The following is a 26,325-nucleotide window of genomic DNA, read 5'->3' on the forward strand; positions in this document are numbered from 1 at the left end:
GGGAATGTGTGCAGAATGCATGGCAGATGACTCGAGGAAACCCTGGTGTGTACGAACGAATCCGCCAGTCGTGTGTACGTCGTGCTCGTGCATGTGTGGAGAAAGGAGGAGAAACTTTTGAGCATTTGTTAAAAAGAAATATCCCTGTACTCATACTTGACAATAAAGGCATACATTGAAAATTATTTTTGACTATTATTTCGAAAAAGAAGCATTTGTGACCGCATGTTCATAGGAACATTTTCCTTATTTGTGATCCAGGAACAAGCACACAAAATTTGTGAAGATACTTTAGACTCACCCTGTATACAACCCGAATAAAGCCAACGCAGCCTAACGAAATAATACAAATTAACAACATTTGTAATCTCGAAAGATGTAACAATTTTGAACTTTGCAAAATGTAGTACATCCCGTTCTGTCGAAATAATGTCAATTTCATGATTTTAAAATTGTAATAATTTTGATAATTTTTAAGCTTCTCATGAGTAATCCCGTGCATTACGAAGATTACGATTCTATACGGGAAAAGCTGGTTGCTTGTGGGTAATCTCTGCACTTTAAGTTTCCTACCCTGTCTCAGCGCAGGCGCTCTTTGTCGTGTGTCCAGTATACGATCGTATCTGGCAGGGTGCAGTGTGTTGTTGATTTAGTGCCCGCGCTGGCTGGTAGATGTTTGTGTTGGGGGAATTCACAGAACGAGTTTAATTTTGTGGGGCTGTGTGAGCGCATAGAACAGCTGTTTCCTCTGAAACGATGCTAGTGAAAGCTGGCGTGCTTATTGCAGTGCATTCTACGTACGTAGGCATCTTCTTCTTCTTCTTCTTAACATTGGCGCGTGTCACGTGGGAGTCGTGGGTTCGTTGAAGTTCTGTCGCTGTGCACAGTTCGATTGAGCGTTTTTCTGGTGACTGGAGCGAGTGACCGTAATTTGTGCCTGAACAGCATCGAATTCATGCATTTTACACGACGTGCGTTGTTTTCCATTGAGTGTGACTGCGTGATTTACACTTGCATCACAAAACGAAAAATCCGACGTCTACCTGCAAGGTGTCGTGATGTGACGCACACATCAGGATTTTTGCATTTGACATTGTTTGTGTGTTGTGACCATTGTCGTCCTGCGAGAATCATTTTCACTTAAGGTGTTTGTGGCCGTCGCCATGGAAATATTGCTAAAATGGGAATACTGTCTGCTTGAATTGCAACGTTGCACACTTGTTATCATTTCGTACGCGATTTTGCGTTGCATTAATCGTTTTCATTTGTTCGAGGAAACCAAATACGGACGTCATTTCTTGATTTCTTTTTATTCCTGGAAACAAGAAATGTAACCAATGACTGTTCATTCCCCTGAGCTTTCCGTGTGCGTGGACCTCCAGAAAATGCTGCAAGGTCATTCTTTTACGTTCCATCGCCTCAGTTTCCTCCAATTATGCAGTGTCATGTGACTTTTTATATTTTTATGGCCGTCTCACTGCCTCTGTGAATAATCGTGTTTCCTTACACAAAGCTGTATCTAGAATCGTTCTCCTCTCTTTAAGCCCGCACGTGGACGAATTTTTTGGGGATGATGATGAGTGTTTGTTGCGAATTAATAGACCAACTAGTGACCAGATTTTTTGTATTCGTCACAGGTACTAGAGAAAAAAGAGGGCAGTATGATTCAGTAAGGAGGGATTTATTGCACAATAATCTCATTGGGTTTGTGTTTCAATAGTTTATTTGCATCCCATGTATCCTTCTTTTGACTTAACCAGAAGATTCAGAACATGTCATAATGCTAGTACAGAACTTATTTCGCGTGTAGATGTACGTAAAGCCTAGGAATTGTCAACAGAGGTAAATTCGTCTACGTAGTAGGTGTGAGGTTAGAGGTTTTCTTTTGATGCTGGCTTGGATACTTTTGTATCGTTATTTAAACTTTTACTTGAAGGTGGAATTTTATTAAGTAACTTGAGGCCTGAATGATATTTAGTGAGGTTCAGTACTTGGCTTATGAAGGGCGCATTTACGTCTTCTATTTAAAATGGGTAGATCTTTATTTCTTTTAAATTTGTCCAAGTTTTCAACTGCAGGTGATTGTAATATGGGAATATAAATAATTAATTGTGTGTTTAGGAACATTTTCAATAATGTCATTTATTTTGTAGTTGGACTATCAATGACTCTAGATTGTTTACCAGATTTTTTTCTACAATCTTACAAAAAGGAGTTGATTTATGATCAGTCTTTGCCATAGATTTATTCAAATCCACGCGTTTAGCTTCTCTAATGACTGGAGTTTAGATTTTGCATTAATTTCCTTTGCTTTCCCCCCCAGTAGTTGGTGTTTAGGGGTTCTGCGATTTCAAGATGTTCTGATTTTATTTATGTAAAACTATACCCCGTTCTAATAGCGAAACTTTTTAAAAATGTTGTTTAAAAGATGTTTAAATTGGCAAAAGACTTAACACAATATAGCATTTAACATCAGCGTCCGATAGGTTAGATTTGAGAAGAGTATTTAAAATATAAGCCTTAATTTGTATGGTTCGTTCAGCAGAAGGGAAGATAAACAATCGCAATTACAATTGCTCTGTTTCTGTCCGTAATAATAACATTTCGTTATTTAATTTTCAGTCTTTTAATAATCGGGGATTCCATTCATTCCGCCAGCCGCATTGATCTTTAAACCAATCCCGTGTTTTCACGTAAACCGGGAAGTCAGCTCATCGAATCTCGAAATTCTTTTCCTGAGGCCCCTCATAACGTCAGGCCGTCCGGCTCAGCCTATAGCGATCTTGCACGTCGCACTGATAGTGGAGGCAGCAGGCTCCTCACAAATGCAGGGTTAACTTCCAGCAGATCAGGATGTCCAGCATCCGAGTAGACAGTTCATGCTCGCCGCTGGGAGAAACCGAAATCTTTGCGGGAGGCGGTATCTTGAGGCTCTTATTTTTCATCATTTCAAACAAACCGAGGAGCGGAATATGCCTTCGTCACTTTGCTTGCGGTGGTCTAGCGGTTAGAACGCTGGCCTTGTAATCCTGGGGTCTCGGGTTCGATTCCCGGCGGTGCCCGAATTTATAACTTGTGTTGGGCAAGGCCGTGGTCTAGGCAACACGGAGTTTTCCTCCGGGGCTTCCCCGGTTTCTCCGTGGCATCCCAACAATTACTCCATTCACACACAGAAGAAGGCAATGGCAAACCACTTCTGGATCATCTGCCAAGAACGGATATGAACAGGTCCCAGTCCGAGAAAAGGATGGGAGGATCCTGTTCATATGGTCCTGTCGTCAGACAGAACACTAAAAAAAAGTATTGTTATAATTTTCAAATATAATTTTTGTTATGTTGTAAGTAATTCAATAGCATTTTTCATCGCTTTTGGTACTAGTGAAATACTTTTCTTTCTTTTTCGTGAATTTTGTTATACATTTTTTCCTCCTAATTTTACAGGCATTAATTCACTTGAATATGTAGGCTTATTGCATGACACAAGAAACATCCCTAGTCGTCACATTATAACATGTATGAATTGTTTTTTTCTAGTTGGCTATCCTGTTTCACAACCTCATAGAGTGCACTGAACGACCATATGTAATTGTAAACTAATTTTGAACTATTTCCTTTAAGAGACCAGACGGACGGCTAACAAGTTCTTACGTCCGTCTGATGCGAGCAGACCAGGTTGACATTTTTTATCTCCCGCCATTAGCTGTGTCTAATCATAACGGGAATACTTGTGGAACCAACATATTCTGCAGTGGCACCTGCTTTATTCACCTGCTGAGTACACGTTTTTGCTGAACAAATTATCTCCGTTATACAGCGCAAAGTAAAAGATTGCGATGAAATATTAATTGAAAATGGCGTGGATGGAAGTAGTTATGTCAATTTCAGGTAAGACCCAAGTCGAATTCGAACCCAAGCCTCCTATATACAAAGGAATGATGTTATCCACTACATTGCAAAGCTCAGGGACTGGCACGAACTAAAGTTTGTACAAGACATTTCAAAAATCGTGAACACCAACTAAATAATAATAAGAAAATTCATAAAATAACTTTCATTTCTATTACGCGAATCTTCTGCAGAAATTTAACTTTAATGAATTCGCGGAGTGCTCGAACTTCTTTAATGGGAAGATAATCTCTACTTTTAAGTCGATTTGGAGAAAGTACGATGAAAGCAATTTAATGCACTGGAGGACATTAAAAACATCAGCTTCTGAGGGCATGTAGTCTCGAACGAGTAATACCAGTAAAATGAGGAGCAGTGAATCGGTAAGGAGGAGGGGTACATCAGTCCCCTCTTTCGTGATACTGACTGTCCAATTATACGCACAGACGTATTTCGGAAATCCATCCACAAATCTGAAGCGTTACAAATTGAAAACAAATTGAACAAAAGTCGCGAAATGTATCTACTACTTCAGCGCGTCTACATTAGGTCTTAATGTTCTTTACGACTTTAGAAGCGATTACAGAATATTTCCAGGTAAATGCTGCTTTGAAGCAGAAAATGAACGAATCTGTATCGTGTGCTTGTTCTTTACACTTTCCGGGAATTGTGAGCAAGGGAAAGTAGAGAACAAGTTCACTAATTACTGCTCTTCGTTAGATGATACACGTGCGACAATTCTAAGCCATATAATGGCTCAATAAGGTCAAATCAGTGTCTTGTAGACGCGTAAAAATCGTTTGAGTTTCCTTGAAATTCTAAATAATTCATGGTGACAACTAATGAGTAACTGGATTAAGCATATATCATTATGTATGGAATTGGACACAAACATACACTCATAATTTGTGTAAAATTTATTGTATGTTAAAACTATAAAGTCATTTCTTGCAACATGTAATGCATTAAAGCGTGCAGAAAGATTATAGCTAGTAAAGTGTCACTAAATCACGTAGTTCTTTCTTTGTGAATGAAAGCAGGCTTCATGTTTTCCAAAACGTTCTTCCTTTAACAGTTAATTATATTCTCGCTTTGCACGAATCCGAAGCGCTGCCAGTCTCTAGATAAAGCTTTTCCAGAATAATCCTTATTTTCTAGCTTTCCAACTCTTGCATGTTAGTGCCTTATAAATAATCCAAGCGAAATATAACTATAAACGAGTCTTTATTTCATTTAATTATCTCTTCCGACTGCACATGTCTTGCTTGGTTTAACATTACAGAAAAATATCGTGTGGACCTGAAGCAGCCCCCACATCAGTCATTCTACAAACCCTTGTCGAAAAAACTGGGATATCAAGAGAACTGCTTTATCCAACTAAACCTCACTTGAAACCGAAAGCTAAAACATAATTCCTCATATGCACGCCGCACATATTTCCCACGCTAAGCGTCGAAAATTTTAAATTCAGCTACAGAACTTTGAATAACCCAATTGCTTACGTAGAATTTGCAAGTATGGATTAGGAAACATTATTTAAATTACAAAGTTCCCTTCGTGTTAACACGGCCTTTTAAGTGTATCGTTCTCTTAAGATCCTTTGTTCAGTTTTATGTAAAGAGAAATGGGGCTGAACTTCCTTCCGTAATGCTAAATTATTCAATACGTCGTGTTCAGAGATAATTATCTCAGTTTTGCATAAAGAGGGATTTTATGAAATTATAACAATCACCAACACTGTTATATTTCCTGTACAGCCCCTATATACAGCCTGTTAAAATCTGAAAAGACAGCAGAATTCTACGAGCCACGAAGTTAAATAATAAAGGTAATAATTATCAGTGAGCAAATTATAATGAAAATTAAATCATTATGGTGCTCTCTTGGTTTGGGGTACTCAACTAAAAAATAATATGTAAACTTTCAATTCTAATGACCCTTTTAACTTTTTTTGGTTTCCGTGATCAGGCAGATATCGATTTCCATTGTTTCCAGCTCATTGTGTGTGAGCTACACCTCTTACGTTCCAGGTAGCTAAGCGAAACTCTTCTATAGAACCAAGTCGTTTAGTCGTATTCTTCAGATTTCTCTCTTGATGATTGCCAGAAGTGAAAATGTCTCCTGGCCGCGTTACGAGCGCTGAGCAGGATAAGACCAGTGGTGGGGCTGCCACCTGCGAGCTCCCAGTCCAGCCCCCCTGTGTATTGACCCCCACAGAGAGGAGTGCCTCTTCCGCTCACTAGGACCGTCGAGGACTTCGCCTAACCCCTAGGCTGGGTTCAGTTTCCTACATCTGGCTTATTCCTTATCATTCTGTGTATATAAGCACATCAGACCCTAGGAACTCTAGGTCACTTACGTATACACGAAGTTCCTCCCGCTGTATTCTCTTCCTCACACTTCTTAGGCCCCATTTTCTAGGCGCAATATCTTAGGTCATCGTACTTCATGGGTTCTCCTCAGTTCCAAATCAGTGTCACTTCGACTAACCTACAAAGGTTGTACTTTGATCGGTATATAAGACTCTCTAAATAAAATAGCAACTTGGTAGAATAAATTAATAGAATATCACTTACGTTCTAGTAATTTGTCAAAAAATTACAGTTCTAAAAATATGTGTACGTAGCAAACATACGATCTCACAGAAAAATAGCCTCTTACAGGGTCGACTCAGGTCTAAACTTTCAACAGAACTTCCGGCGTCTGAAAGATATACATTTTGATTTGAGAAAGATGAAAATATCGTGAAAATTATTACCAATTTCATTGTGTAGACTGAAATCTTCATACGAAATAAAGCAAATGTCAAATGACGATAGCTGATGATGATTGACGATAATACAGATGTATGACACGTGACCTGGAAAAGGAAAGCACGCGTAGAATACAGAATGTTCCTATCAAAGGGGAAATGGAAGTCGACAAAGGCACGGCAGCTTCGGTTCAACACCGGCGAAATCACGTCGTAGATGAATTCGATGATGAAGTCATCAAAACGTTACTTCATCATTTCCACGTGTCCCCAAGTGATGAAAATTCTGTACAGCGTTCTCGGGGGGGGGGGGGGGGCACACATTTCGTCAGGCAACAAATGCAACCAGTGGACCGCAACAAGAAAACTTTGGCAGACGGAATATTTGTGCTTGTTTTCAGTCGCACTCTTCTTTTGGCACAGAAACCTCGTCGAACAGATTGACCAGTAAAAACAATAAAATTAATTAACGCGTGTTGGTTGATTACTGAAAGCACTCGTGGCCTTGAATTACGAATCAGTTCAAATCAAAGTCCTTTCAAGAATTAACGACGTTCACTTGGGTTTGTCGGATTCCTGGAATGTTCTGCCAGCACTCGCGTGTTAATCAGTGAACCTGCATCGTGCGAGAAATGGCTATTGTACACCCCTGATGTGGATGTCGTGCATCGTAGAGGACAAGGTCGACCAACTGAACAACAAACGCTAACGCTCCAACATTACGTGGCACTGATGAGTATGAAGTCTGAGGTAAGAGAGCGGGGAAAAGCCGAATCTTTGTAACGAACAAAGCCTTAATTGTGTTGACGAGGGCCTAACATCTCTGCTTCTGAGAGAAGAGCGTAACTCCTGTTGTTTGACGCGGACTGAGTCGGGGCAGATTCAGACACGTAACCGAAAACACTGCTGTAGGCCGAGGACTGTTCATCACAACAACAACAACACGAAGCTAAGAGTAAATTGTCAGTGACTTAGAAACTCATACTGTTACTAAATACGCGTCTTTTCGCAACAGCGAAACAACAATTTTCAGGTGTTTGAGAATCGGGTGTTGGGGAGGATATTTGGGCCTCGGAGAGAAGACGATGGGGCATGGAGAAAACTGCATAATGAGCTTAAAAATCTGTACTCCTCCCCAATATTGTCAGGGTGATTAAGTCGAGAAGATGAGATGGGCGGGGCATGTAGCACGCATGGATGGGACAAGAGGTGTGCACCGGGTATTGGTTGGGAAACCTGAGGGATAGAGACCACAGGGGAGACCTAGATGTAGATGGGAGGATAATCTCAGGCGGGATCTATGGGAGATAGGAGTTGAAGGAGACTGGATTTTGTTGGCCCAGGACAGGGTCCGGTGGAGGGCTTTGGTTAATTCGGTGATGAACCTTCGGGTTTTGTAAGGCATCTAAGTAGTTAGTTAGTTAGTTAGAAACAGTGAAACCAAATTCCTGATGAAAATGAAGTGATATTTCTCATATGCATCCTCCGTATTACCAGATCATCTGCTTACAAGTGCAACCCAGTTCTAACTAACCAGACGGCTTCAGTAACCTGAAAGTTCATCACCGAATTAACCAAAGCCTTTATCCGGTCTCCGTTCTCCTTGCTTTTTCTTATAAAGAAGAGTCGGCTACAAATACCATAAACAGCAAAACCACCCAAAGCAACATCGACTGTTTATTCGTCAATGATTTAAACGACGACATACCAACTACAGGGTTTGTAAACAGCTGCAGCCGATGTGGTCACCTGCCCGTCTGACAGTTGCCCTATTTGTTTTCAGTACCGTTTCTTGAGAGCCGTCACCTGGAGACACATTAACAGCCCTTACTCTGGCTCTGGACATCCGGCGTGCTTCTACGCAGGCACTTTGCTGGACGAGTTCCTCAGGTTGCTGCGAGTGGCCCACCATTCGCCGACCCTCTTGGGCTTAATCATGCTTGACAAAAGTAGCGGAAACCCAGTCTTCAAACTGTCTGTTCAGTGGTCGAAGTTCATGAACCACTTCACGGAAAGAACTGAGAAATTCAAACTCGATTATTCCATCTCTGGGGCAAAGCTTATTGACCTTTGCCGTCGCTTGAAGTCCAGACGCACCAGGACGACCCCACAGGAACAGGCGGTGACAGTCAATGGAACGGAATGCCACGTCGAGGCTCAGTACAGGTAAGGAAGGGCCGCACTTTTATCCATAAAGAACACGCCACGACGCCATCTTCAGGTTCTACTGCGACACGCATGGAGGGGGGAAACAAGGGGTGCATACGGAATTTTGGCAGGGAAAAAGACCACTGGGTAGACCAGGAAGGAGATGGGAGGATAATATCAAGGATCCAGAGGGTGGGATGTGAGACCGGCAGATGGACGAAGTTTGGCGCAGGATCGTGGCCGGTGGCGGTCTCTGTTGTCGGCGTTGGACACGCGAGTTCTCCTACCAGGGAGTTAGTTAGTTTGTCCGTCTCCAGAGAGCGCAGCGATGGTGTAGCTGACCTGACAGCGCTCGCAAAATAGGTCCAACGCACTGTGGCTGGCGATTGTGTTCATATACTTTACATTTTGTTATTATTTTGCAGAACATTTTTGAGAACGCCGATTTTCAGTGTTAGGTCCAATGGCGAAGTCAGAATACTGAACGCACTCACTCGGAGTCGCTTGTAAAATGCTCCGCCACAAAACTGGAGCCCCTAAACAGGTCTGAATTATACTTACGATATTTTTGGATGCTGGATACCATCTTCCGTGTTCAAAGCGGAAGGAAAGCACAAACAGGAAGTCTTGAGTGCTTTACAGTAAAAATGCGTCTTTCTAGCCGTGTATTGCGTCCACTTTTGTTCCTCGCGTACGTAAATGATATTTGGAGGTACATTGAATCGACTATTAGACTTTTTGCAGATGACTGTATAATAAATAATTAAAATTATAAATAGTAAAGACACAGAAAAGATGCAGATGGATCTGAACAGTCTGGGGGAGTGGGCGGTTGAAAATGCTGTGAAAATTAACCCAAGTAAAAGTAAGGCAGTTAGTTTCACGAGAAGTCGGGCAAAGGAACCACTAAACTATTCGAAACGGGACCAACTAATTCCGGAAGTGAGCAGTTGTAAATACTTGGGAATTATCTTAAGCAGCGATTTAAGCTGGGCTGATCAAGTAAATTATACGGTGACGAAAGCCTGGAAGGCACTTCATTTTACAATGCGTGTTCTCAAAAAGGGGAATAGTAACACTAAAAGTCTAGCCTACACATCACTAGAGCGTCCGATTCTGGAATATGGGGCGGCGTGCTGGGATCCTTACAGGGAGGGACAGATAAATGCGTTATAACGGGTGCAAAAGAAAGCATGTAAATTTGCATATCATAGGAGCGACTCAAACTGGGAAACCCTGGCACAGCGTAGAAAGATAGCACGTATATGTGCTCTCTTCAAAGCGTACACGGGAGAACGGGCATGGAAGGCAAAGGCCATACTACCTGAGCAGGGTCGATCATATTCGGAAAATTAGGAGCAGAAAGCAAAGGACAGATATAGGAAAATATTCCTTCGTAAATGGGACCATCCAACTCTGGAACCGGCTACCTGCTGAGGTTTTAGTGACTCTCTCCTGTAAACCAAGTGCTTTTAGGAAGAAGGTTAGGAATGTGATAAATGAGGTGAAGAGAAGTTCCTGATGAAATGTGAGAGCATCAGTTCATGACGTATGTAATTCATTTCTGTTACTGTCTTGTCTCCATTTGGTATTAATTTTTAAGTTATCTACTTTAGGTTATCTATTGTGTTTAAATACTTGTGCCTTATGGTTTTGTAATCTTATGAGTTGTTTTATTTTGTGTGATGTCAGTTGTTCTGTTGTGTCTTATTGTAGGACCACTGCCACCAGGTAAAAACTCATTTGCAGTTAATAATAAATAATAATAATACATCACAAGAATATGCACACCCTGCACATGCATTGGATTATCCTATTAACGAATAGATTTAATGTCACTGAAATACAGAGTAGTCAATAATGAGATTACGCTGCTAAAGGAATCATTTATTATATACATCACATAAATGTGGCTGCTATCTACCATGTATAAGCAAATGCCTCACCAAAGAATCCTTACGAATGAACGATTTTTTACAGGTATCACAGAAATATGGCCGCTCCCCACTGTGGATGCGTAGATGTTTCTTCAGATTACTCTGATCAATGAATGATTTGTTACATTCATCACAGGAATATGGCCTTTCTCCACTGTGCGTACGCTGATGTGTCTTCAGACTACTCTGCTGAGTGAATGATTTGTTACATACATCACAGGGAAATGGCCTTTCTCCACTGTGCGTACGCTGATGTGTCTTCAGATTACACTTTTGATTGAATGACTTATTACACACATCACAGGAATACGGTCGCTCACCATCATGTAACAAGTTCTGTTCATTCGGAGGACCCTAGCAGACAAATTGAAAAAATATTAGGACAAATATTATTAGGAAGAAGAATGAAACTGAAAACAAGATATAAGAATGCTCAATAAATATTCCATTAGGAAAGTTATGTTCTTTTCAGAACAGATTTATTTTCTCAGTGAGATAGCATTATATTTCCTATTTCATTTAGTTCCTGGCTACCTGTGACAAATAGGTTAATTCACTTGCCAAGACCGTAATTTTATACATAGCAAACAAACTCTTTACTGACAGCAAGCAGCAATGCAAAAGAGTTACATATTCAAACCACATATTCACATTCCATAACACAATGTCCGAGTTCAAGTTTGCTTCACCCAACCAGACTCAATGTTAGAAAACCCGAATCAAATTTATTAGCCTGATGGGGAGAGAAAAAAGAGAAAACAACCAATCGATTTTTTGGTATCTAAAGAATCAAAGAGCAGAGATACACTGATGTAGTCATAATGGTGACATATAATTCTACGCATTATAATGAATCTTCTGATAAAAATCTTTCAAACAATATAGTTAACCATTAACTGGGTTCAATCTACAGTACAGATAAGAGTGAAAGGAGAATCTAAAATAAATAAACCTCAAGTTCACTCACACCCAACTAAAACAACGATTTTCTATTACTACTTGCATCATCTACTTATTAACCTCTTGTAATCCTTGCATCTCTTAATCCTGAGAACAGAATCTCATAAACACTGAACAAGTCGGCTTGGCAAAGAAAAACAAATGCAACCATTTTGACACATTCACAGCAATTTGGCCTCTGAGAATGATGCTAGTGACATCTAGATGTTTGGGGCAAGAGACCTCAGCTTCAGTAGGGTGCCTGTTTGGACGGCTGATGATGTCAATATGAAGAATGACAACTTAGATTTGCTCAGCGTCATTGCATAGCTAAATGATGACTGTCCACCACTACGACAAAGTCACTTCCACAAGCAAAAGCACACGTAGGCATTAAGGTAAACTACCAAATGCTGCCAATATGACACTGAACAAAACTGAAATGTTTCTTCAAATAGAAAAATTCCCTAACATAAAAAATATTTAAAATACAATTAGCTGTTTGTTCTCAAGTTCTTACATATGGATAGAGGAATAGGTACAGTGAAGATAACAGGTACATTTCTGTAGCTCTTAGTTTCAAATCTGCTTAAAAATAAATCAGGGAAAAGTCTATATTATGCGGGCCCCTAGTAACTACGTCACAGAATGTCTTCTGGCTGTGGATTAAAGAGAAGACCTCATGATGTAGGCGTAACTATTTCATTCTACATACATCCATGGAATTATTCTGGATTATCACTCAAGAATTTTATGTAATCATTCAGCACTGATCAGACATTCCACATCTTTCAGGTACTGGAGAAAAATCAGGAGTACAATGGAAGACATGTCAGCTATTTATAGCCTTCAGGAAATCCTATGATTCAGTTAGGAGGGAAGTATTATGCAAGTATAAGATTCAGTTCATCATCTACCTCCCCAATAATAATTTACATATCAGACCATAATATCCAGGATCTTATGAATACAGTGAAACCTCTATCCATCGTTCCCGGAACTATCGTTTTCCCGGATGCATCGTCCGTTTTGTTCGGTCCCGAATACATCCCATATAAAATAATGTTACATTTTCCCGCTTCTATCGTTCCTCGAACTATCGTTTTATCGCATCGATCGTTCAAAAATCTTAGTCCCGTCCCACAATTTTCCCGCAATGATCGTTTCTGAGAATTTAAAATGCTGGGTTTTGAGATAAATTAATACCGAAAGACGCACAATGTTTTTGGAATACACAGTAGCGATAACCTGTTATGTCGCCCAACCAGCACATTCTTTTGGAATGAGTGTCAGCGGTGCAGGGGTGATAGTTGGAGTGAATGGCGGTGCTCATTGCCAGAAATTTTACGATTTTAATTAGGGTGCACTCATATTTCGTTCCAGCGATGCCAGATGGCATGTGCAGTGTGAATTTCTTCACAAATGCTTTTATTACAAGTACAAAGGAAAGGCTGGCGGCACTTTTCATTCTTCTGGTTCATCTCGTTTCCAGCGGTTCAGGGTCTTCGTTGAGTTCGGCAGTAATAGTATTTCCATTCTTCCTGTTATTGTCCGCAAAAGGGGTTGGAGTGGTGAGGAAGAGGAAGACGACGAATGCGAGCCCGAAGCTTTGCCGAGTTTTGCCGAAGCACACGCTGCATTGGCGAAAGTGAAGTCGTTCTTTTATGCGCTTAATATTAGTGAACGTGACGAAGAAAACATTTTGAACGTGGAAAGTGCTCTGTTTGGTCTAAAACGTAAAGTTTCAACAAACCAGTTGTCCATTAAAGACTTTTTTGGTAGAAAGAAGTAACTTTGAAAGAGAAAGTTTTTTTTTAAAAAATTTAATGCTTTCCCGCATCTATCGTTTTCCCGCATTCATCGTTTTTATTTCCCACCCCCGCCGAAAACGATGCATCGAGGTTTCACTGTAATACCATATACAATATTTTGTATTAATATAATATTGCTGTAGCAGGTAACTTCTCTTTTAAAAAAGACAAAAATATCAAAATATATGTTTAACTCATTCTTGTATATTTTTCAAAGTATCAATGAAGGCAGCTTTCTAAATAAATATAATAATATAGGCAAAATAAAGAATGATTGGATTTCGCAAGGATTAAAAATATCTTGCAAATGTAAGAGGAGTCATATCTACATCAGGAACAGTTAACACCACAAAACAACAGAATTCTATATTATGTACTGTAAAATCCTGAATGATCTTATAAAATAGGCTAAAAAGCAGTTTTACAGTAGACTAATAACAATATCTGGTAATAAAATAGAAAGGGAGAGAGGAAAGATAAATTTAACTGAACTGTTAACTACTTCTTTGGAAGTATGTGAGGTTAGGTTAAGTCATCATATGCACACTGGTCCCAGAAAAATCTGGCTTCAGGAAAGGTGCGTCCACTGAAGACGCAGCCTCCAAACTAACAGACAACCAAAAAAATGCTGGTTAGAGGAATTTACTGTGATTTAGCAAAAGCTTCTGACTGTGTAATCATTAAATTTTGTTAACTAAATTACATTTTCATGGCATTCAAGGAATAGTTGCAAAATGGCTCATATCCTATTTAAGAGAGAGAATACAAAAGGTTTGAGCAAAATCACACAAAAAACTATCAATTTTTTAAAATTGGGGAACACCTTTTAAACTTGAACAGAACCTCCAATTGTAAGGTGCCATACGAGTTTCTACAGTGACAAACCCTGAATACCTGTTTGCTCATCTTTTTCCAGAGAGGCAGTTTTATAGCCAAAAAATGGATATATAAACAGCTCCACATTTATGGAGCAAGCATGGGAAACATCATGATACTAACACGTACATGTGCCTTGTAATAATCAGAAGCACATGGCTGTACTCCAACATCATGCGACAAATAACAAAGATCTGTAAAACTTTAATCATTATTTCTGACATTGCAAATAAATAAATAATTATAATTTCCAGCCAGATTGTGGGAGTGCATCACACAGGTAAATTGCAGCAAATATGCCCTATAAATGACAGCTGAATCAATATCTTGTATTTTCCTGGTGCTGAAGTTTTTCATCATGCAAGCGTTGGTCAAATGACTTTCACATTTCTCATAAGAACATGTAGATATAAATTTCATATTTGCAATGTATGGTTGAGTCAATGTACTGGGATATTAGCAGCACTTTTGACAACTGAAACATGTTTTATGATGTACACAGAAATTTACCTGAATGTGAGAAGCAACAGCAAGACAGGGAAAGCAATGCATTCAGTGTGGTTCAGAAAACCAGAACACAAGCAAATGCAAGATTATCAGAGACTGATAGCCTGTGTTGACATACATGGAGGACTTTCCATAGTGACGGTCTTTATCTATACATATATATAAGTAAAACTACAAACAGTGTCATGGTCTGTTAATGGTACAAAGTCAGTAATTGATTATATATTAGATAATAAGAAAACAGGAACATTAATTAAAGATGTTCAGATGATTAGAGTATATGACACATTACTTGAGATTTGAGTTTCTCAAACACCTAGTATGAAGATGGTCGTCTTCCACATAATCTGACAGAACTTTCCTGACGTTTGATGTGCTTGCTGCTTCTGTCATCGGGGCAATGACTCAACACCCTGATGATGTTATATTATTCTAGTTTACAATATAACAGTGTGATTGTATGAATGACAGTTTTATGCTCACCAATTTCACTATAAATGAGTGATGTATCACAAACTTGACAAAAATTCATATCCTTTATAAAAACAATAAATCTTAGCCTTTTTAATTATTTACTTTTTTGCATTTCATCACAGGAATATTTAATTGTACTGAATATTATTTGATGTCCATAAACAAAATAATATTTTTTGAGATGCTATTATACAAATAAAACAAGAGAATTCGTAGGGACAATTATATATAACTAACTAGATGGCTTAAGGAACCCAAAGATTCATCACAGAATTAACCAAAGCCCTCCACCAGTCCCTGTCCTGGGCTAACAAAATCCAGTCTCCTTCAACTCATATCTCCCATAGATCCCACTTGAGATCATTCTCCCATCTATGTCTAGGTCTCCCCAGCGGTCTCATCCCCCAGGATTCCCGAACAATACCCGGTGAACATACCCTGCCCCATCCATGTGTGCCACATGCCCCACCTATCTCACGCCCCTTGACTTAATCACTCTGATAATACTGGGAGAGGAGTACACATTTTTAAGCTCATTTATATGTAATTTTCTCCATGACCCATCATCTTCTCTCCTAGGCCTAAGTATTCCCCTCAACACCGTATTCTCAAACACCTGCAATCTATGCTCCTCTGTCAGAGTGAGAGACCATGTTTCACATCCATACAAAACAAATACATACAAAAATCACCTGCCAGCGACACGGTAACAACTTTAATTAAAAGTCACTTATATCGGAAGATTCAGGAGGATCTGAGGGACGTATATCTGTTCAGCATTCAGTAATATCCCTAATTATGAATCATGTGAAGGAAGAACTTTCAGACAGTAATCCAGAGATTTAGCTTATCTTTTCCTTTTAGTAATGAGTAACGTGCACTTAAACCTAAGTGTGTCGTTTACTGGAGAAGACCTCATTTGATCCAAACTGCCACTAACCTAAAATTGTCAGTAAATCACAATGAATTACCCAAAGACAGGAATACTGACGATGCATTTTACATTTGATAGTGTCTAACAATTGATGTAGCATCCCCCCCCTAAATACCTACCATGAAATCAAGTGTCTTACATTGATGCAGTCTCAATGTCAAGGCAATATAATACTTCAGAAAATTAACAATGTCCAACATAGTCATATAACAAATCAAATAATATTACAATTTTAGAGGGTCATCAATTATCCTGTTAATGGTCCTTAATGGAAATGGCAGTTCTATGCCACTGTAGTGATACATGCTGCAACAAAGTTAAAGAAAGAAAGAAAGAAAGAAAGAAAGGGGAATAAAAGTCACCACGAGAAAACCTTCAAACATTCATAGATTCACAAAAATGTGCATTGAATTCAATGGGAATTAATGCCATCAAAACAAGGCGTACTGGAAAGTGTGGACAAATTATCAAAGGCTTGTGTGGCTACATCTGTCTAAAACATTTCTTGTATTTCTCAATATTTAATATCACGTCTTAAAATAAAGCTAACACAAAACAGAAGTGATATTCCACAAACAGTAGGCAACAAATACAATTCCCTTCAACTAGTCTGTAACGGACCCTTCAAGATCTATTCAGCAGAGCGGAATTGCTTATGAGGACAGACAAATGGAGATGCAACGTGCCTAACGATGCTCACACAACTCACCTCATGCTCTGCCTTTATTACTGGAAATGTTATCATGACAGGATCCTCCTCCACTTTCACACCTCCATCATCATCAACTTTGATATCGATGACTTGATTGTCATCATAAGAAGCCTCAAAACTCGTTTCACCATAAGAATCAGGTACAACTTTCTGTAAATTCATGGAGTCCTGTAAAATAACCATACTCATTATGAGTCTTGACTTTGCGCTCTCACTGCATGAAATGGAATAATTATCAATACAATTGTACTGAATCAAACTACTAGCAGCTGCGGAACATCTTTAATGGAGCCTGACGATGGTGCATTTTATTTACTATTGCTGTATTTCTTTACATGATCCATCACTTGATATTTTAAAACAAGATCACTACGTTCTGGGAACTAGATTTGCTCTGGTCCCATACAAGGGACTAATCCCAAAGGATTAATACGACTCTTCTATGGGAAAATCAGAAAAGGTATTTTCACCCACAGACAAGAGCAGATCCAGCTCTCAAAATATAGCGAATCTGTTTCAGAATATCAAACTATGGACAAAGTCCAGAAAAACACCAACATGCAATCATAGTAGCTGTTTCATAAAGATTTTCTTCCTTATAACTATCAAAACCATTACCATGAAAAGGATTTTTCTAATACAAATATCACTTCAATAGTATTGTCTCCATGTAATATGAAATCAAAGACATCCACATCAGTTTACCTGGCATGTTCATGTCAAAGCAGTAACAATGGCTCAACTGATTAACGCTTGGTTTATGTAATGAGACAGTAAAGCACATATTAAAAGGTCACAAAAAATTTTGTTACGGGGTTTATTCGATAGTTACATGTACACACCATGAATAAAGTGCACACAATAATGAAATTACATTTTGTATGTTCTGGACAGAAATACTGAGCAGAGTATCACATTAACGCTCCTCCCTCCCGGCCAACTTTATATATGAAGTCAAGTTAACCTCTTAAATATTTGGGTCTACAGAAACAAAGTCAAAAACAAAGCACAAAATGTTATGATACAATCTGCTTCTTCATTGAAAGTCTCCATGGCTGCAAATTTATCTCCTGATCAAAGTTTAATATTACATACGTAATGTTATCTTCCCATATGGAAAGAGTTAATGATGCTTAACAGAAATGACAACACTGTTCTAATATATCAGTGCAATTTGTATCAAGACACAAAAGAAATAAATTATAACCTTAACACATTCATAATTCCTGTGAATTGTATAAGAGATTCAACAACAGGCAATATTTTGAATATGAACAAATTATGCAAGATTAATGGGCCACATCTGTCTAAATTATTTCTCAGTTTGGTCAATGTTTAATTTCACGTTTTAAAACTGATGCAACAGAAGTTTAAAATGGTATTTCATAAACACTGAGCAACAAAATTCAGTCCTCTGGCACCATTTTGCAAAGGACACTTCAAAATCCATTCACCAGAGTGGAAATGCTTCATGTGGAGATGGACAAGAAAAACACAATAGGTAATCCTACAGATTTCCTAAAAGTTAATTGTAATGTACAACTCACCGTATGTTCAGACTTTATCAAAGGAAGTTTTGCTATACGATCCTCCTCTTCTTGTGTAACAGCAAAATCCTCAATTTTTATATTCATGATCTGCGAAAGAAGACGTTACACATGTCTCATTCTATGAACCAGGTACAACTTTTAGTAACATGAAGTTATGCAAAACCTCCATACCTGATGCTGATCATGACCACGTTTTGTCCACTTACAATTTCCATGTAAAATGTAATCATAACGCAATAAGACATGATTGCAAAATAAAGGGCTAGCGCAAGGATCGATAACCTTTCTTGGCTGATAGGTAACTTGGAGGAGCTGATAATTATAGCGAGTATTAAAAAAGAGCATCTATATATATCTGGACTGAAAGAATTAGACTACAATTGTGGTAATGCATGTGCTGTACGAACAGCCTCAAGAACAACTGAACAAATTAAACGTAAAATCGAATGTTTCATTTCTTTACTGAACTAAGTCTGCTGAACAGACTAGTTCTCAGGCAGTCAAGAAATTAGACTCATATACGGAACCCAAAGGTTTACAGAGTTGAGTTCAAAGAGCGTGCCACTGGTTGCTATCCTTAGCCACAAGGATCCAGTCCTTGTGATTATATCCTACTTCTTAAACAACTATTTTAATATTATCCTGCCATCTATATCTTCATCAACCAAGGGGTCTTATCTATTCTAGTTTTCTAACTGAATTCTTGTATTCATTTCTAATGTTTACATTCCCCACACATCCTCCTTGATTTGATAACCATGAATTAATATTTGATGTAGACAAATGATTAAGAAACTCCACATTAAGCGTCTTCTCCAGTCCCCATTATTTCCTTCAGTGTTCCAAATATTGTGCTCTGTACCCAACTGTCAAAAAGCATCAACGAATGTTCTTCCCTTAACCCTTCACAGCTGAAGTCGTTTAAATATCATTAAATAATTCAGTCAATACCTGCCTCAAAGGAAACACCACACACTGCAATTACAAGATCAATTAACTAACACATACTGGAAGCCATCTCTAGTAAGTATGACTGTACATCAAACATGTCGTCATCCTACAGAGCACAAAACAGTGACAATTACCCGTTCAATCAAGTAACAAAAATATCCATCATAAAATTAAGAATGAAAGTAAGAAATTAAATTCCACTTGGCAAACCAAAAACAAAAAATACAAATATAAAATGAAACAAATTTAACAACAGTAAACACAAAACATCAACATAAAAACAACATAATAGCACACATAAACAAACAAAGGACATAAGGAGAAATGGAGCACATTTGTATACACATGCAAACAAACATGGCATATAACAAAATTAAAAAAAAATGCTGATAAAAATAGCTTTCCAAACCACTCATATCTTTAAAAAAACACCAAATACCTAAATCACAAAAAAAATTGATGATGGAGGTGAAAATAAACTAAACTGCACACTAATTATATAGCACAAAGAGATCACACACTTCAAGAGATGTTTGAAGAACATGTATGTTCAATATTGAACAATAGAGATCATCAGGTAATGCACATCATATCCATAATACGGGCCATAATATGGCCCCAAGGAAGATTCTTGGAAATAATAAAAACAGTCAGTAAAGAAAGATGTTTAAACTATTATAGAAACAGCACATATACTGTACCCAAAACCAAACCAACAGCTGAACGATATCCACACAGTCATAACCTGATCTTTGACGCACTATACAAGCAATATTACCAACAGCACACATCCTCCCCCCTTACAAGAGGAGTTTGAAAAGTAGTGCGACTACTCGCATTATCCACAATTTGTGGATTCCTGAGGCTTTGGCAGTTTCATTGCCAAAGCTATACATTTTTTGTTGCGTCCCACCAACTTCTCAAACACGTGCAGTAGGCCATTTCCAGACATCTTGAGTAGGGCAGCAGCAGTAGCTTCTTTATATTCAGTGTCATGTTTAAGCACTGGAAATGCCCAAAAATCACATGGAGCAAGGTCTGAACTGTGGGGAGGGTTTTCTACAGGTGGTCCATCGATGTCTTGTAGCGCCTCCGTCGCGACATGCAGGGCTGTGGAGTCAGTATTAAAACCTCCGTCTCTGGCTCTTTCAAAGAAGCTCAATATATATTAATAATGGAAAACCTACTAAAATAGTAAATGGTACCAGAAGAGATTTCATCACCACCACGTGGATCATCAGGCTAATTTTTAGACTTATAACATATACTTAAATTCACATACAATGGTTATTGCAGAAGTCAGTTGATTTGTAGACAGTATGCATTCTTAATCTTTATCTTACTAGCGTTCCTTGTCTGGGACGTAAATTGTGTACTCAGCCCTACGAACGGTCCTTGTGCGGAATGTGAATACTTGCATCATTGTAAGAAGACTTGGCTATGTCTTTTGGCCTATTTTAGAGGCTGCAAACATTGATTCACTTTAACTAGGGATTTGACAAGTTCAGCCTGAGCTGTCAACCCGGGAAGTATAATCATAAACAGCAATAAACATTGTTATTGTCAAGTGGTTTTCTGCTTCGTTATCAGACCCCCTATTCAAAGCTACTTACATTCCTCGGCATGATGGATGAAAAGAATGTGTATCCACTAAATTAGAGGGAAGTTATATTATTCTTTCTTCATGTGGTGGAAAGAAAATCACACACAGAGAATTTTCGACTTGCCCTAGTGAGAAATATGCTAGTACATGCTGGACAACAGCCACGTGTACACAGACCACCAGGTAGGCCAGCAAATGTTGCCAATCAAGTCACCAGACTGGACACTACTGGCAATAAGCACTGGCCTGTTCTATCGAATCGCCTGCGTAAGTGTGAAGTGTCAGAAATGTGAGGTGGGTTTATGTGTGGACAAAAACTGCTTCTTGGAATATCACACCAAGACGCAGCTGTAAAAGTATTCAAGTGTATTAAAGGTTAATGTGACAGAGCCAAAGTTACAAAGCATTATTCCCACACCATGTGCCTCAATGCATCATTGAATCTCAGCAAGCGCGAGGCCACTGGCGGCTCACACGGTAGCGAAAGTGTTCTTAAGAGTTCATAAGGAGGTAGGAGTCGGCACATTTTTACCGACTCCGCAGCACTGGCCACATGTGCAATATGTGGTCGTATATTGTCTTGAAGCAGACACCACCTTTTCTTCAAGAACTCTGATCACTCCTTTCTGAATTGCATTCCCCAAATAAGTTTCAAGTATATATTCATAGTAAACACCATTCAAAGTTAGCTTCTGAGGTAGCCAGTGCTGAAGAATAGTGCCTTTTGGGTCAAAATATAATATCAGCACCACTTTTCCACATGATGGTGCTTGGTCTCCCTCTTCGAGCGCCGTCAACCACCCTTTTGTTTCCATTTTTAAAATATTTCAAAAACTGAAACATTGTAGCTTGGCTCATTGTTTCTGTTCCATACACATTCTGTAACACCTTTAACGCCTCTTCATCGCTTTTTCTCAGCTTCACACAATATTCTCTTGCACATCTCTGCCTTCAAACATGAAATGCTGTTCTGTTCCACCAATGCAAAATAGGATTTTCGTACCAGAACTTTTACAGACACACACACCTTGGAAAATGATTATATATGTATTAATAGCTAAACACATTTGAGGAAACAAAACAGAATATGTGCGATCTCGATCAAGGCCACTAAAGATGAGTAGTGTTGCCAATCTCATTACTCTTCAAACTCCCCTTGTACATAGATCATATAGCATGACATTATACCATGATACACAGTGCAGTACACTCCTCCACAACAGACGACATATGAAAGCCACAAGACCTGCTGTAAGTGTTAATGCACCACATCAGTCTTAAATAGATTTAAATATATACACAAATATACGAAATGTTATTTATTACACATATCATTGCAGATCTTAAATACTCCACAGACATCCGATATCAGAGAAGATCGTATCAACAGAGAACACAGCAAAAAGCAAGATACCAAAATGCAGTAAACATATCTACATAGGAGGAACTGCGCCAACCCAACTTCATACGAGCATCCAGACTTAACAAGAAAACACAACAAAGCCACTGACGTTTGGAGTTCAATCGACACTAACAGTAACAGAAATGTAATATGAATATGGAAATGGAAATATATTTTTCACTTATACTAACTCTTGCATGTAACCTTCTTAACTATTTTAACAGGTGACTGTGGCATTGTAGTAAATCAGTGTTTATAGGGACATATACGAGGGTCGCTCATTAAATAATGCCCCACATTTTTTTTCACAGCCAATAATGAAGATAGAAAAGTGTACTTTTACATGCTTGAGATTTGATGTTTCCCGCATTCGTGTACGGAGTTTTAAATGATTCCAACAGGTGCAGAGCTGTAGTGAACTGTTAAAATGGCGTCTGTGAACGACTCTCGTTACAAGCAACGAGCTGTAATTGAATTCTTTGTTGCTGAAAAATAAACTGCGGTGAACATTCATAAACGTTTGTGTGCTGTGTATGGAAGCTGTGCAGTCGATAGGAGCACCGTTGGTCGCTGGGCTAAGAGAGTAAAAGCTTCAGGAAGTGAAGAAACCAAGCTCCATGATCTGCCGCGCTCTGGACGTCCTGTCACAGCCACCACTCCAGACATGTTGAACAGCGCGGATGCCATTATTCGTGAGGATCGGCGCATCACAACTCGACAATTGGCCCAACAGTTTTCATTCAGCATTGGAAGTGTGATTGCAATTATCCGGGCTCTCCGATATTCGAAGGTGTGCGCAAGATGGGTTCCACGAAGTCTCACAGCAGACCACAGGATTCAAAGGAAAACAATTTCTTCTGAATTGTTGGAGCGTTTTGATACTGAGGGAGAGGTCTTTCTGTCCCGGATCATTACAGGAGACGAAACCTGGATACACCACTTTCAGCCGGAGACAAAAAGGCAGTAAATGGAGAGGAATCATCTTCAATCACCGCGAAAGAAGAAATTCACGACAACTCCCTCTGCCGGAAAAGTCATGATGACTGTCTTTTGGGACAGTGATGGGGTCATTCTTGTACATGTGATGCCAAGAGGTGCGAGACGCATACATTGGGACCCTGAAACCCTCAAGAAGCGTTTCCGACGAGTTCGGCCTCACAAGCATCCAGCAGAAATTTTGCTCCTGCACGACAATGCACGCTCTCACACAAGTCTGAGAACCCGGGAAGAAATCTCCAAATTGGGTTGGATGGTGCTGCCCCATCCACCCTCCGACTTCCATCTCTTTGGAATACTTAAAGATGCTATCCGCGGAACAAGGTTTGAAGATGATGAGAGCGTGATTCAAGCAGTGAGGACATGGCTATGTGCACAGGACAAGAGCTGGTACCGGCAACGCATGCATGCACTTGTTCCACGCTGGCGTAAAACTGTACAAGTTGATGGGGACTATGTGGAAAAATAGGGCATTTCAGCATACATATTAACATTTAAATATTGCACAGCACACGCTAAAGTATATCATGATAAACAAACTACCACTTTAATAACATTAGAGTGTACATTACCAAATAGTTTGTGAGAACAGACACGTTTTCCTTATCTTGTGCTGTTAAAGTAACGAGAAAAAAAAATTGGCAGGGTTGTAATTTATAACAAAATCTTCACACCAAAATATAAGATTCTGTCAAAACAGATTTATCATAATACTTGTAAGTGGAAATATTATACGGAAATAAATCTAAAAAAGATGTAAAGCAAAGTAAAAGATTAATAGAAAGAATTTATTACTCATGAAAATATCCAAATGAACACAATTATTATTATTATAGTTAATGTCTCTCTCTCACACACATGCTTTCAAACAAGATACCAATTTGAACAAATGCATTATATTTAATTTGTAACATCTTTCTGTTTAGTATTTATTTACAATTACTGGGGCACAGTTGTTCTACAAGCCTGAAAAAGGTGTCTATGTTACTTTGTATTACAAATTAAGATAATGAATATATATGTACACTACCCGATTCAGGCTGCAATTTGCATATGCATTCCCAATAAAAAGTCAAAATTACTTATGTTCTTCCCTTTGGGTGAGAAACCAAGTTTCACACCCACACAAAATATTAAGAAAAGATATTGTTGTTACAAATCCCAAAATTTGCTGATATACTGCACTGACATTAATAACTTTGGTATCATAGAACGTGTAAGAGGTTAGAGTATTCTGATCAATTAGCAGTGCTTCCTAGGCGGGACATTCAGCAAGCATTAATAAGCAAGCTGCGTACACTAGTGACCAGTGTGTGTTTTGTATGAAACAGTTTGTTTTATCAAACTGGAAGTGCTGTATGATGCAGCGCGATTTTAGAGTGAGACTGCAGAGAAGGTCCGAAGAGATCAACTATTAAAAAGTGTGAAAAATATTGAACATACAAGTTCTGGGTTGGCAGAAAAATGTTTGTGAGGATACCAGAAAACACTGCATGTATACAGACAGCACTTATGCGTAGCCAAGGGAAATCTGTAAAATGGCTGCCACAAGAGCTTGGTTAAAAGGTTTAAAAAAATCATCCATTTTAACCATAACAAGAAAAGACTTAAAAATGTTTGCTCATAAAATTCAGATCCAACAAGCAGTGACGGATAACAGTTATTCAACACATGTTGTTCTCTGAAGCTCAGTTTCACATAAATGGAAATATCAATAAATAGAACATGCATATCAGAGGCGCTGATGATCCCCATGCTTTGCGTCTGAAAAATGCAGTGTGGGACGCTATTTCATCAGATGGAATCTTCTCACAGATCTTCCTGGATGACATAAGTAATGCCGCTCGCTACTTGCAGATCTTTCAAGGCTATTTTGTTCAGAATGTTTAAGCCATGGAAAAATATTTTCGAACAAGATAGGGCAAGACTACATATGACAAATGTGATTTTAGACATTTGAATGACATTCTCATGATATGGTCAACTCTGACAGATATCCTGGATGATTTGGACTTGGATAAACCTGTCCAAAGTACTCACCACAACTGAATATCTAATCTTTTTCTTCAGGATTCCAGAAGGGCGGGAAAAACTAGTTCTCAGGCTGATATCGGAATATTACATTAACAATCAATCAGTTAATAATGCAACAAGTACATACATAACCAAAATCCAAGTCTTTCTTCTCCATGGTTTTCCAAGTCACTACGTACCTCTACTTTCTGAAGAAAATCAATGTAGTCCCTTGAATTGAAACACAATATCCTCAGAAGCCGCCTCGGAAAGGATGAGACGCATGCGTGACAGCAAGTCATACGATCTATGAGGTTGTGAAACAGGATGGCCAACGAGAAAAAACCAATTCATTATACATTTTATGATGTGACGACTACAGATGTTTCTTGTGTCATGCAATAAGCCTATATAGGCAAGTAAATGGATTCCTGTAAAATTAGGAGGAAAAAATGTATAACAAAATTCAAGAAAAAGAAAGAAAAGTATTTCACTAGTGTCAAAAGCGATGAAAAATGCTATTGCATTACTTACAACATAACAAAAATTATATTTGAAAAATAAAACAATAATTTACAATACAGAAGTGTCTCTCGAATATGATCTGCTTACACGAGAAAGTGAACGAATTCATTTTTTTACGTACAAAATACATTAAATTATTTCTTCACATTGGGAAGAGAAGTCACGGTTCGCAGTAAAGTTACACAAAAACGGGAAATCGCAAATAATGATCATCACACTGGACTGAAATATATTGTTCTAGTGAAAGGTCGGTGAATTGAATGTGTGAAAGTTACGAACAAGAAGAACCAAAAATACATTAAATTATATA

The 26,325-nt window shown here is 38.7% G+C and overlaps 2 protein-coding genes across 2 annotated transcripts in view; one reads left to right on the top strand and one right to left on the bottom strand.

The window, feature by feature from the left end:
- Nucleotides 1-492: 492 nt before the first annotated feature.
- LOC147874387 (uncharacterized) lies at nt 493-24,503 on the top strand. The gene is made up of 3 exons (XM_087345574.1): nt 493-7,387; nt 8,421-8,803; nt 22,420-24,503. The coding sequence occupies exons 1-3, from the start codon at nt 7,370-7,372 to the stop codon at nt 22,424-22,426; spliced, it is 408 nt and encodes a 135-aa protein (XP_087201700.1). The 5' UTR covers nt 493-7,369; the 3' UTR covers nt 22,427-24,503.
- Nucleotides 10,652-26,325, bottom strand: part of LOC147874388 (uncharacterized) — a 117,301-nt gene continuing 101,627 nt past the window's right edge. The window contains exons 5-6 of the mRNA XM_087345508.1: nt 16,973-17,143; nt 10,652-11,076 (exon numbers count right to left, since the gene is read on the bottom strand). Of these exons, the coding sequence (XP_087201634.1) occupies nt 10,702-11,076; nt 16,973-17,143 (546 nt within the window). The 3' untranslated portion in view covers nt 10,652-10,701. The remainder of the gene's footprint in view (nt 11,077-16,972; nt 17,144-26,325) is intronic.

Source organism: Zootermopsis nevadensis, unplaced genomic scaffold (assembly GCF_977971745.1).
Source record: "Zootermopsis nevadensis isolate Lab colony 2312 unplaced genomic scaffold, Znev_1.0 Znev_ptg000009l, whole genome shotgun sequence".
NCBI lineage: Eukaryota > Metazoa > Arthropoda > Insecta > Blattodea > Termopsidae > Zootermopsis > Zootermopsis nevadensis.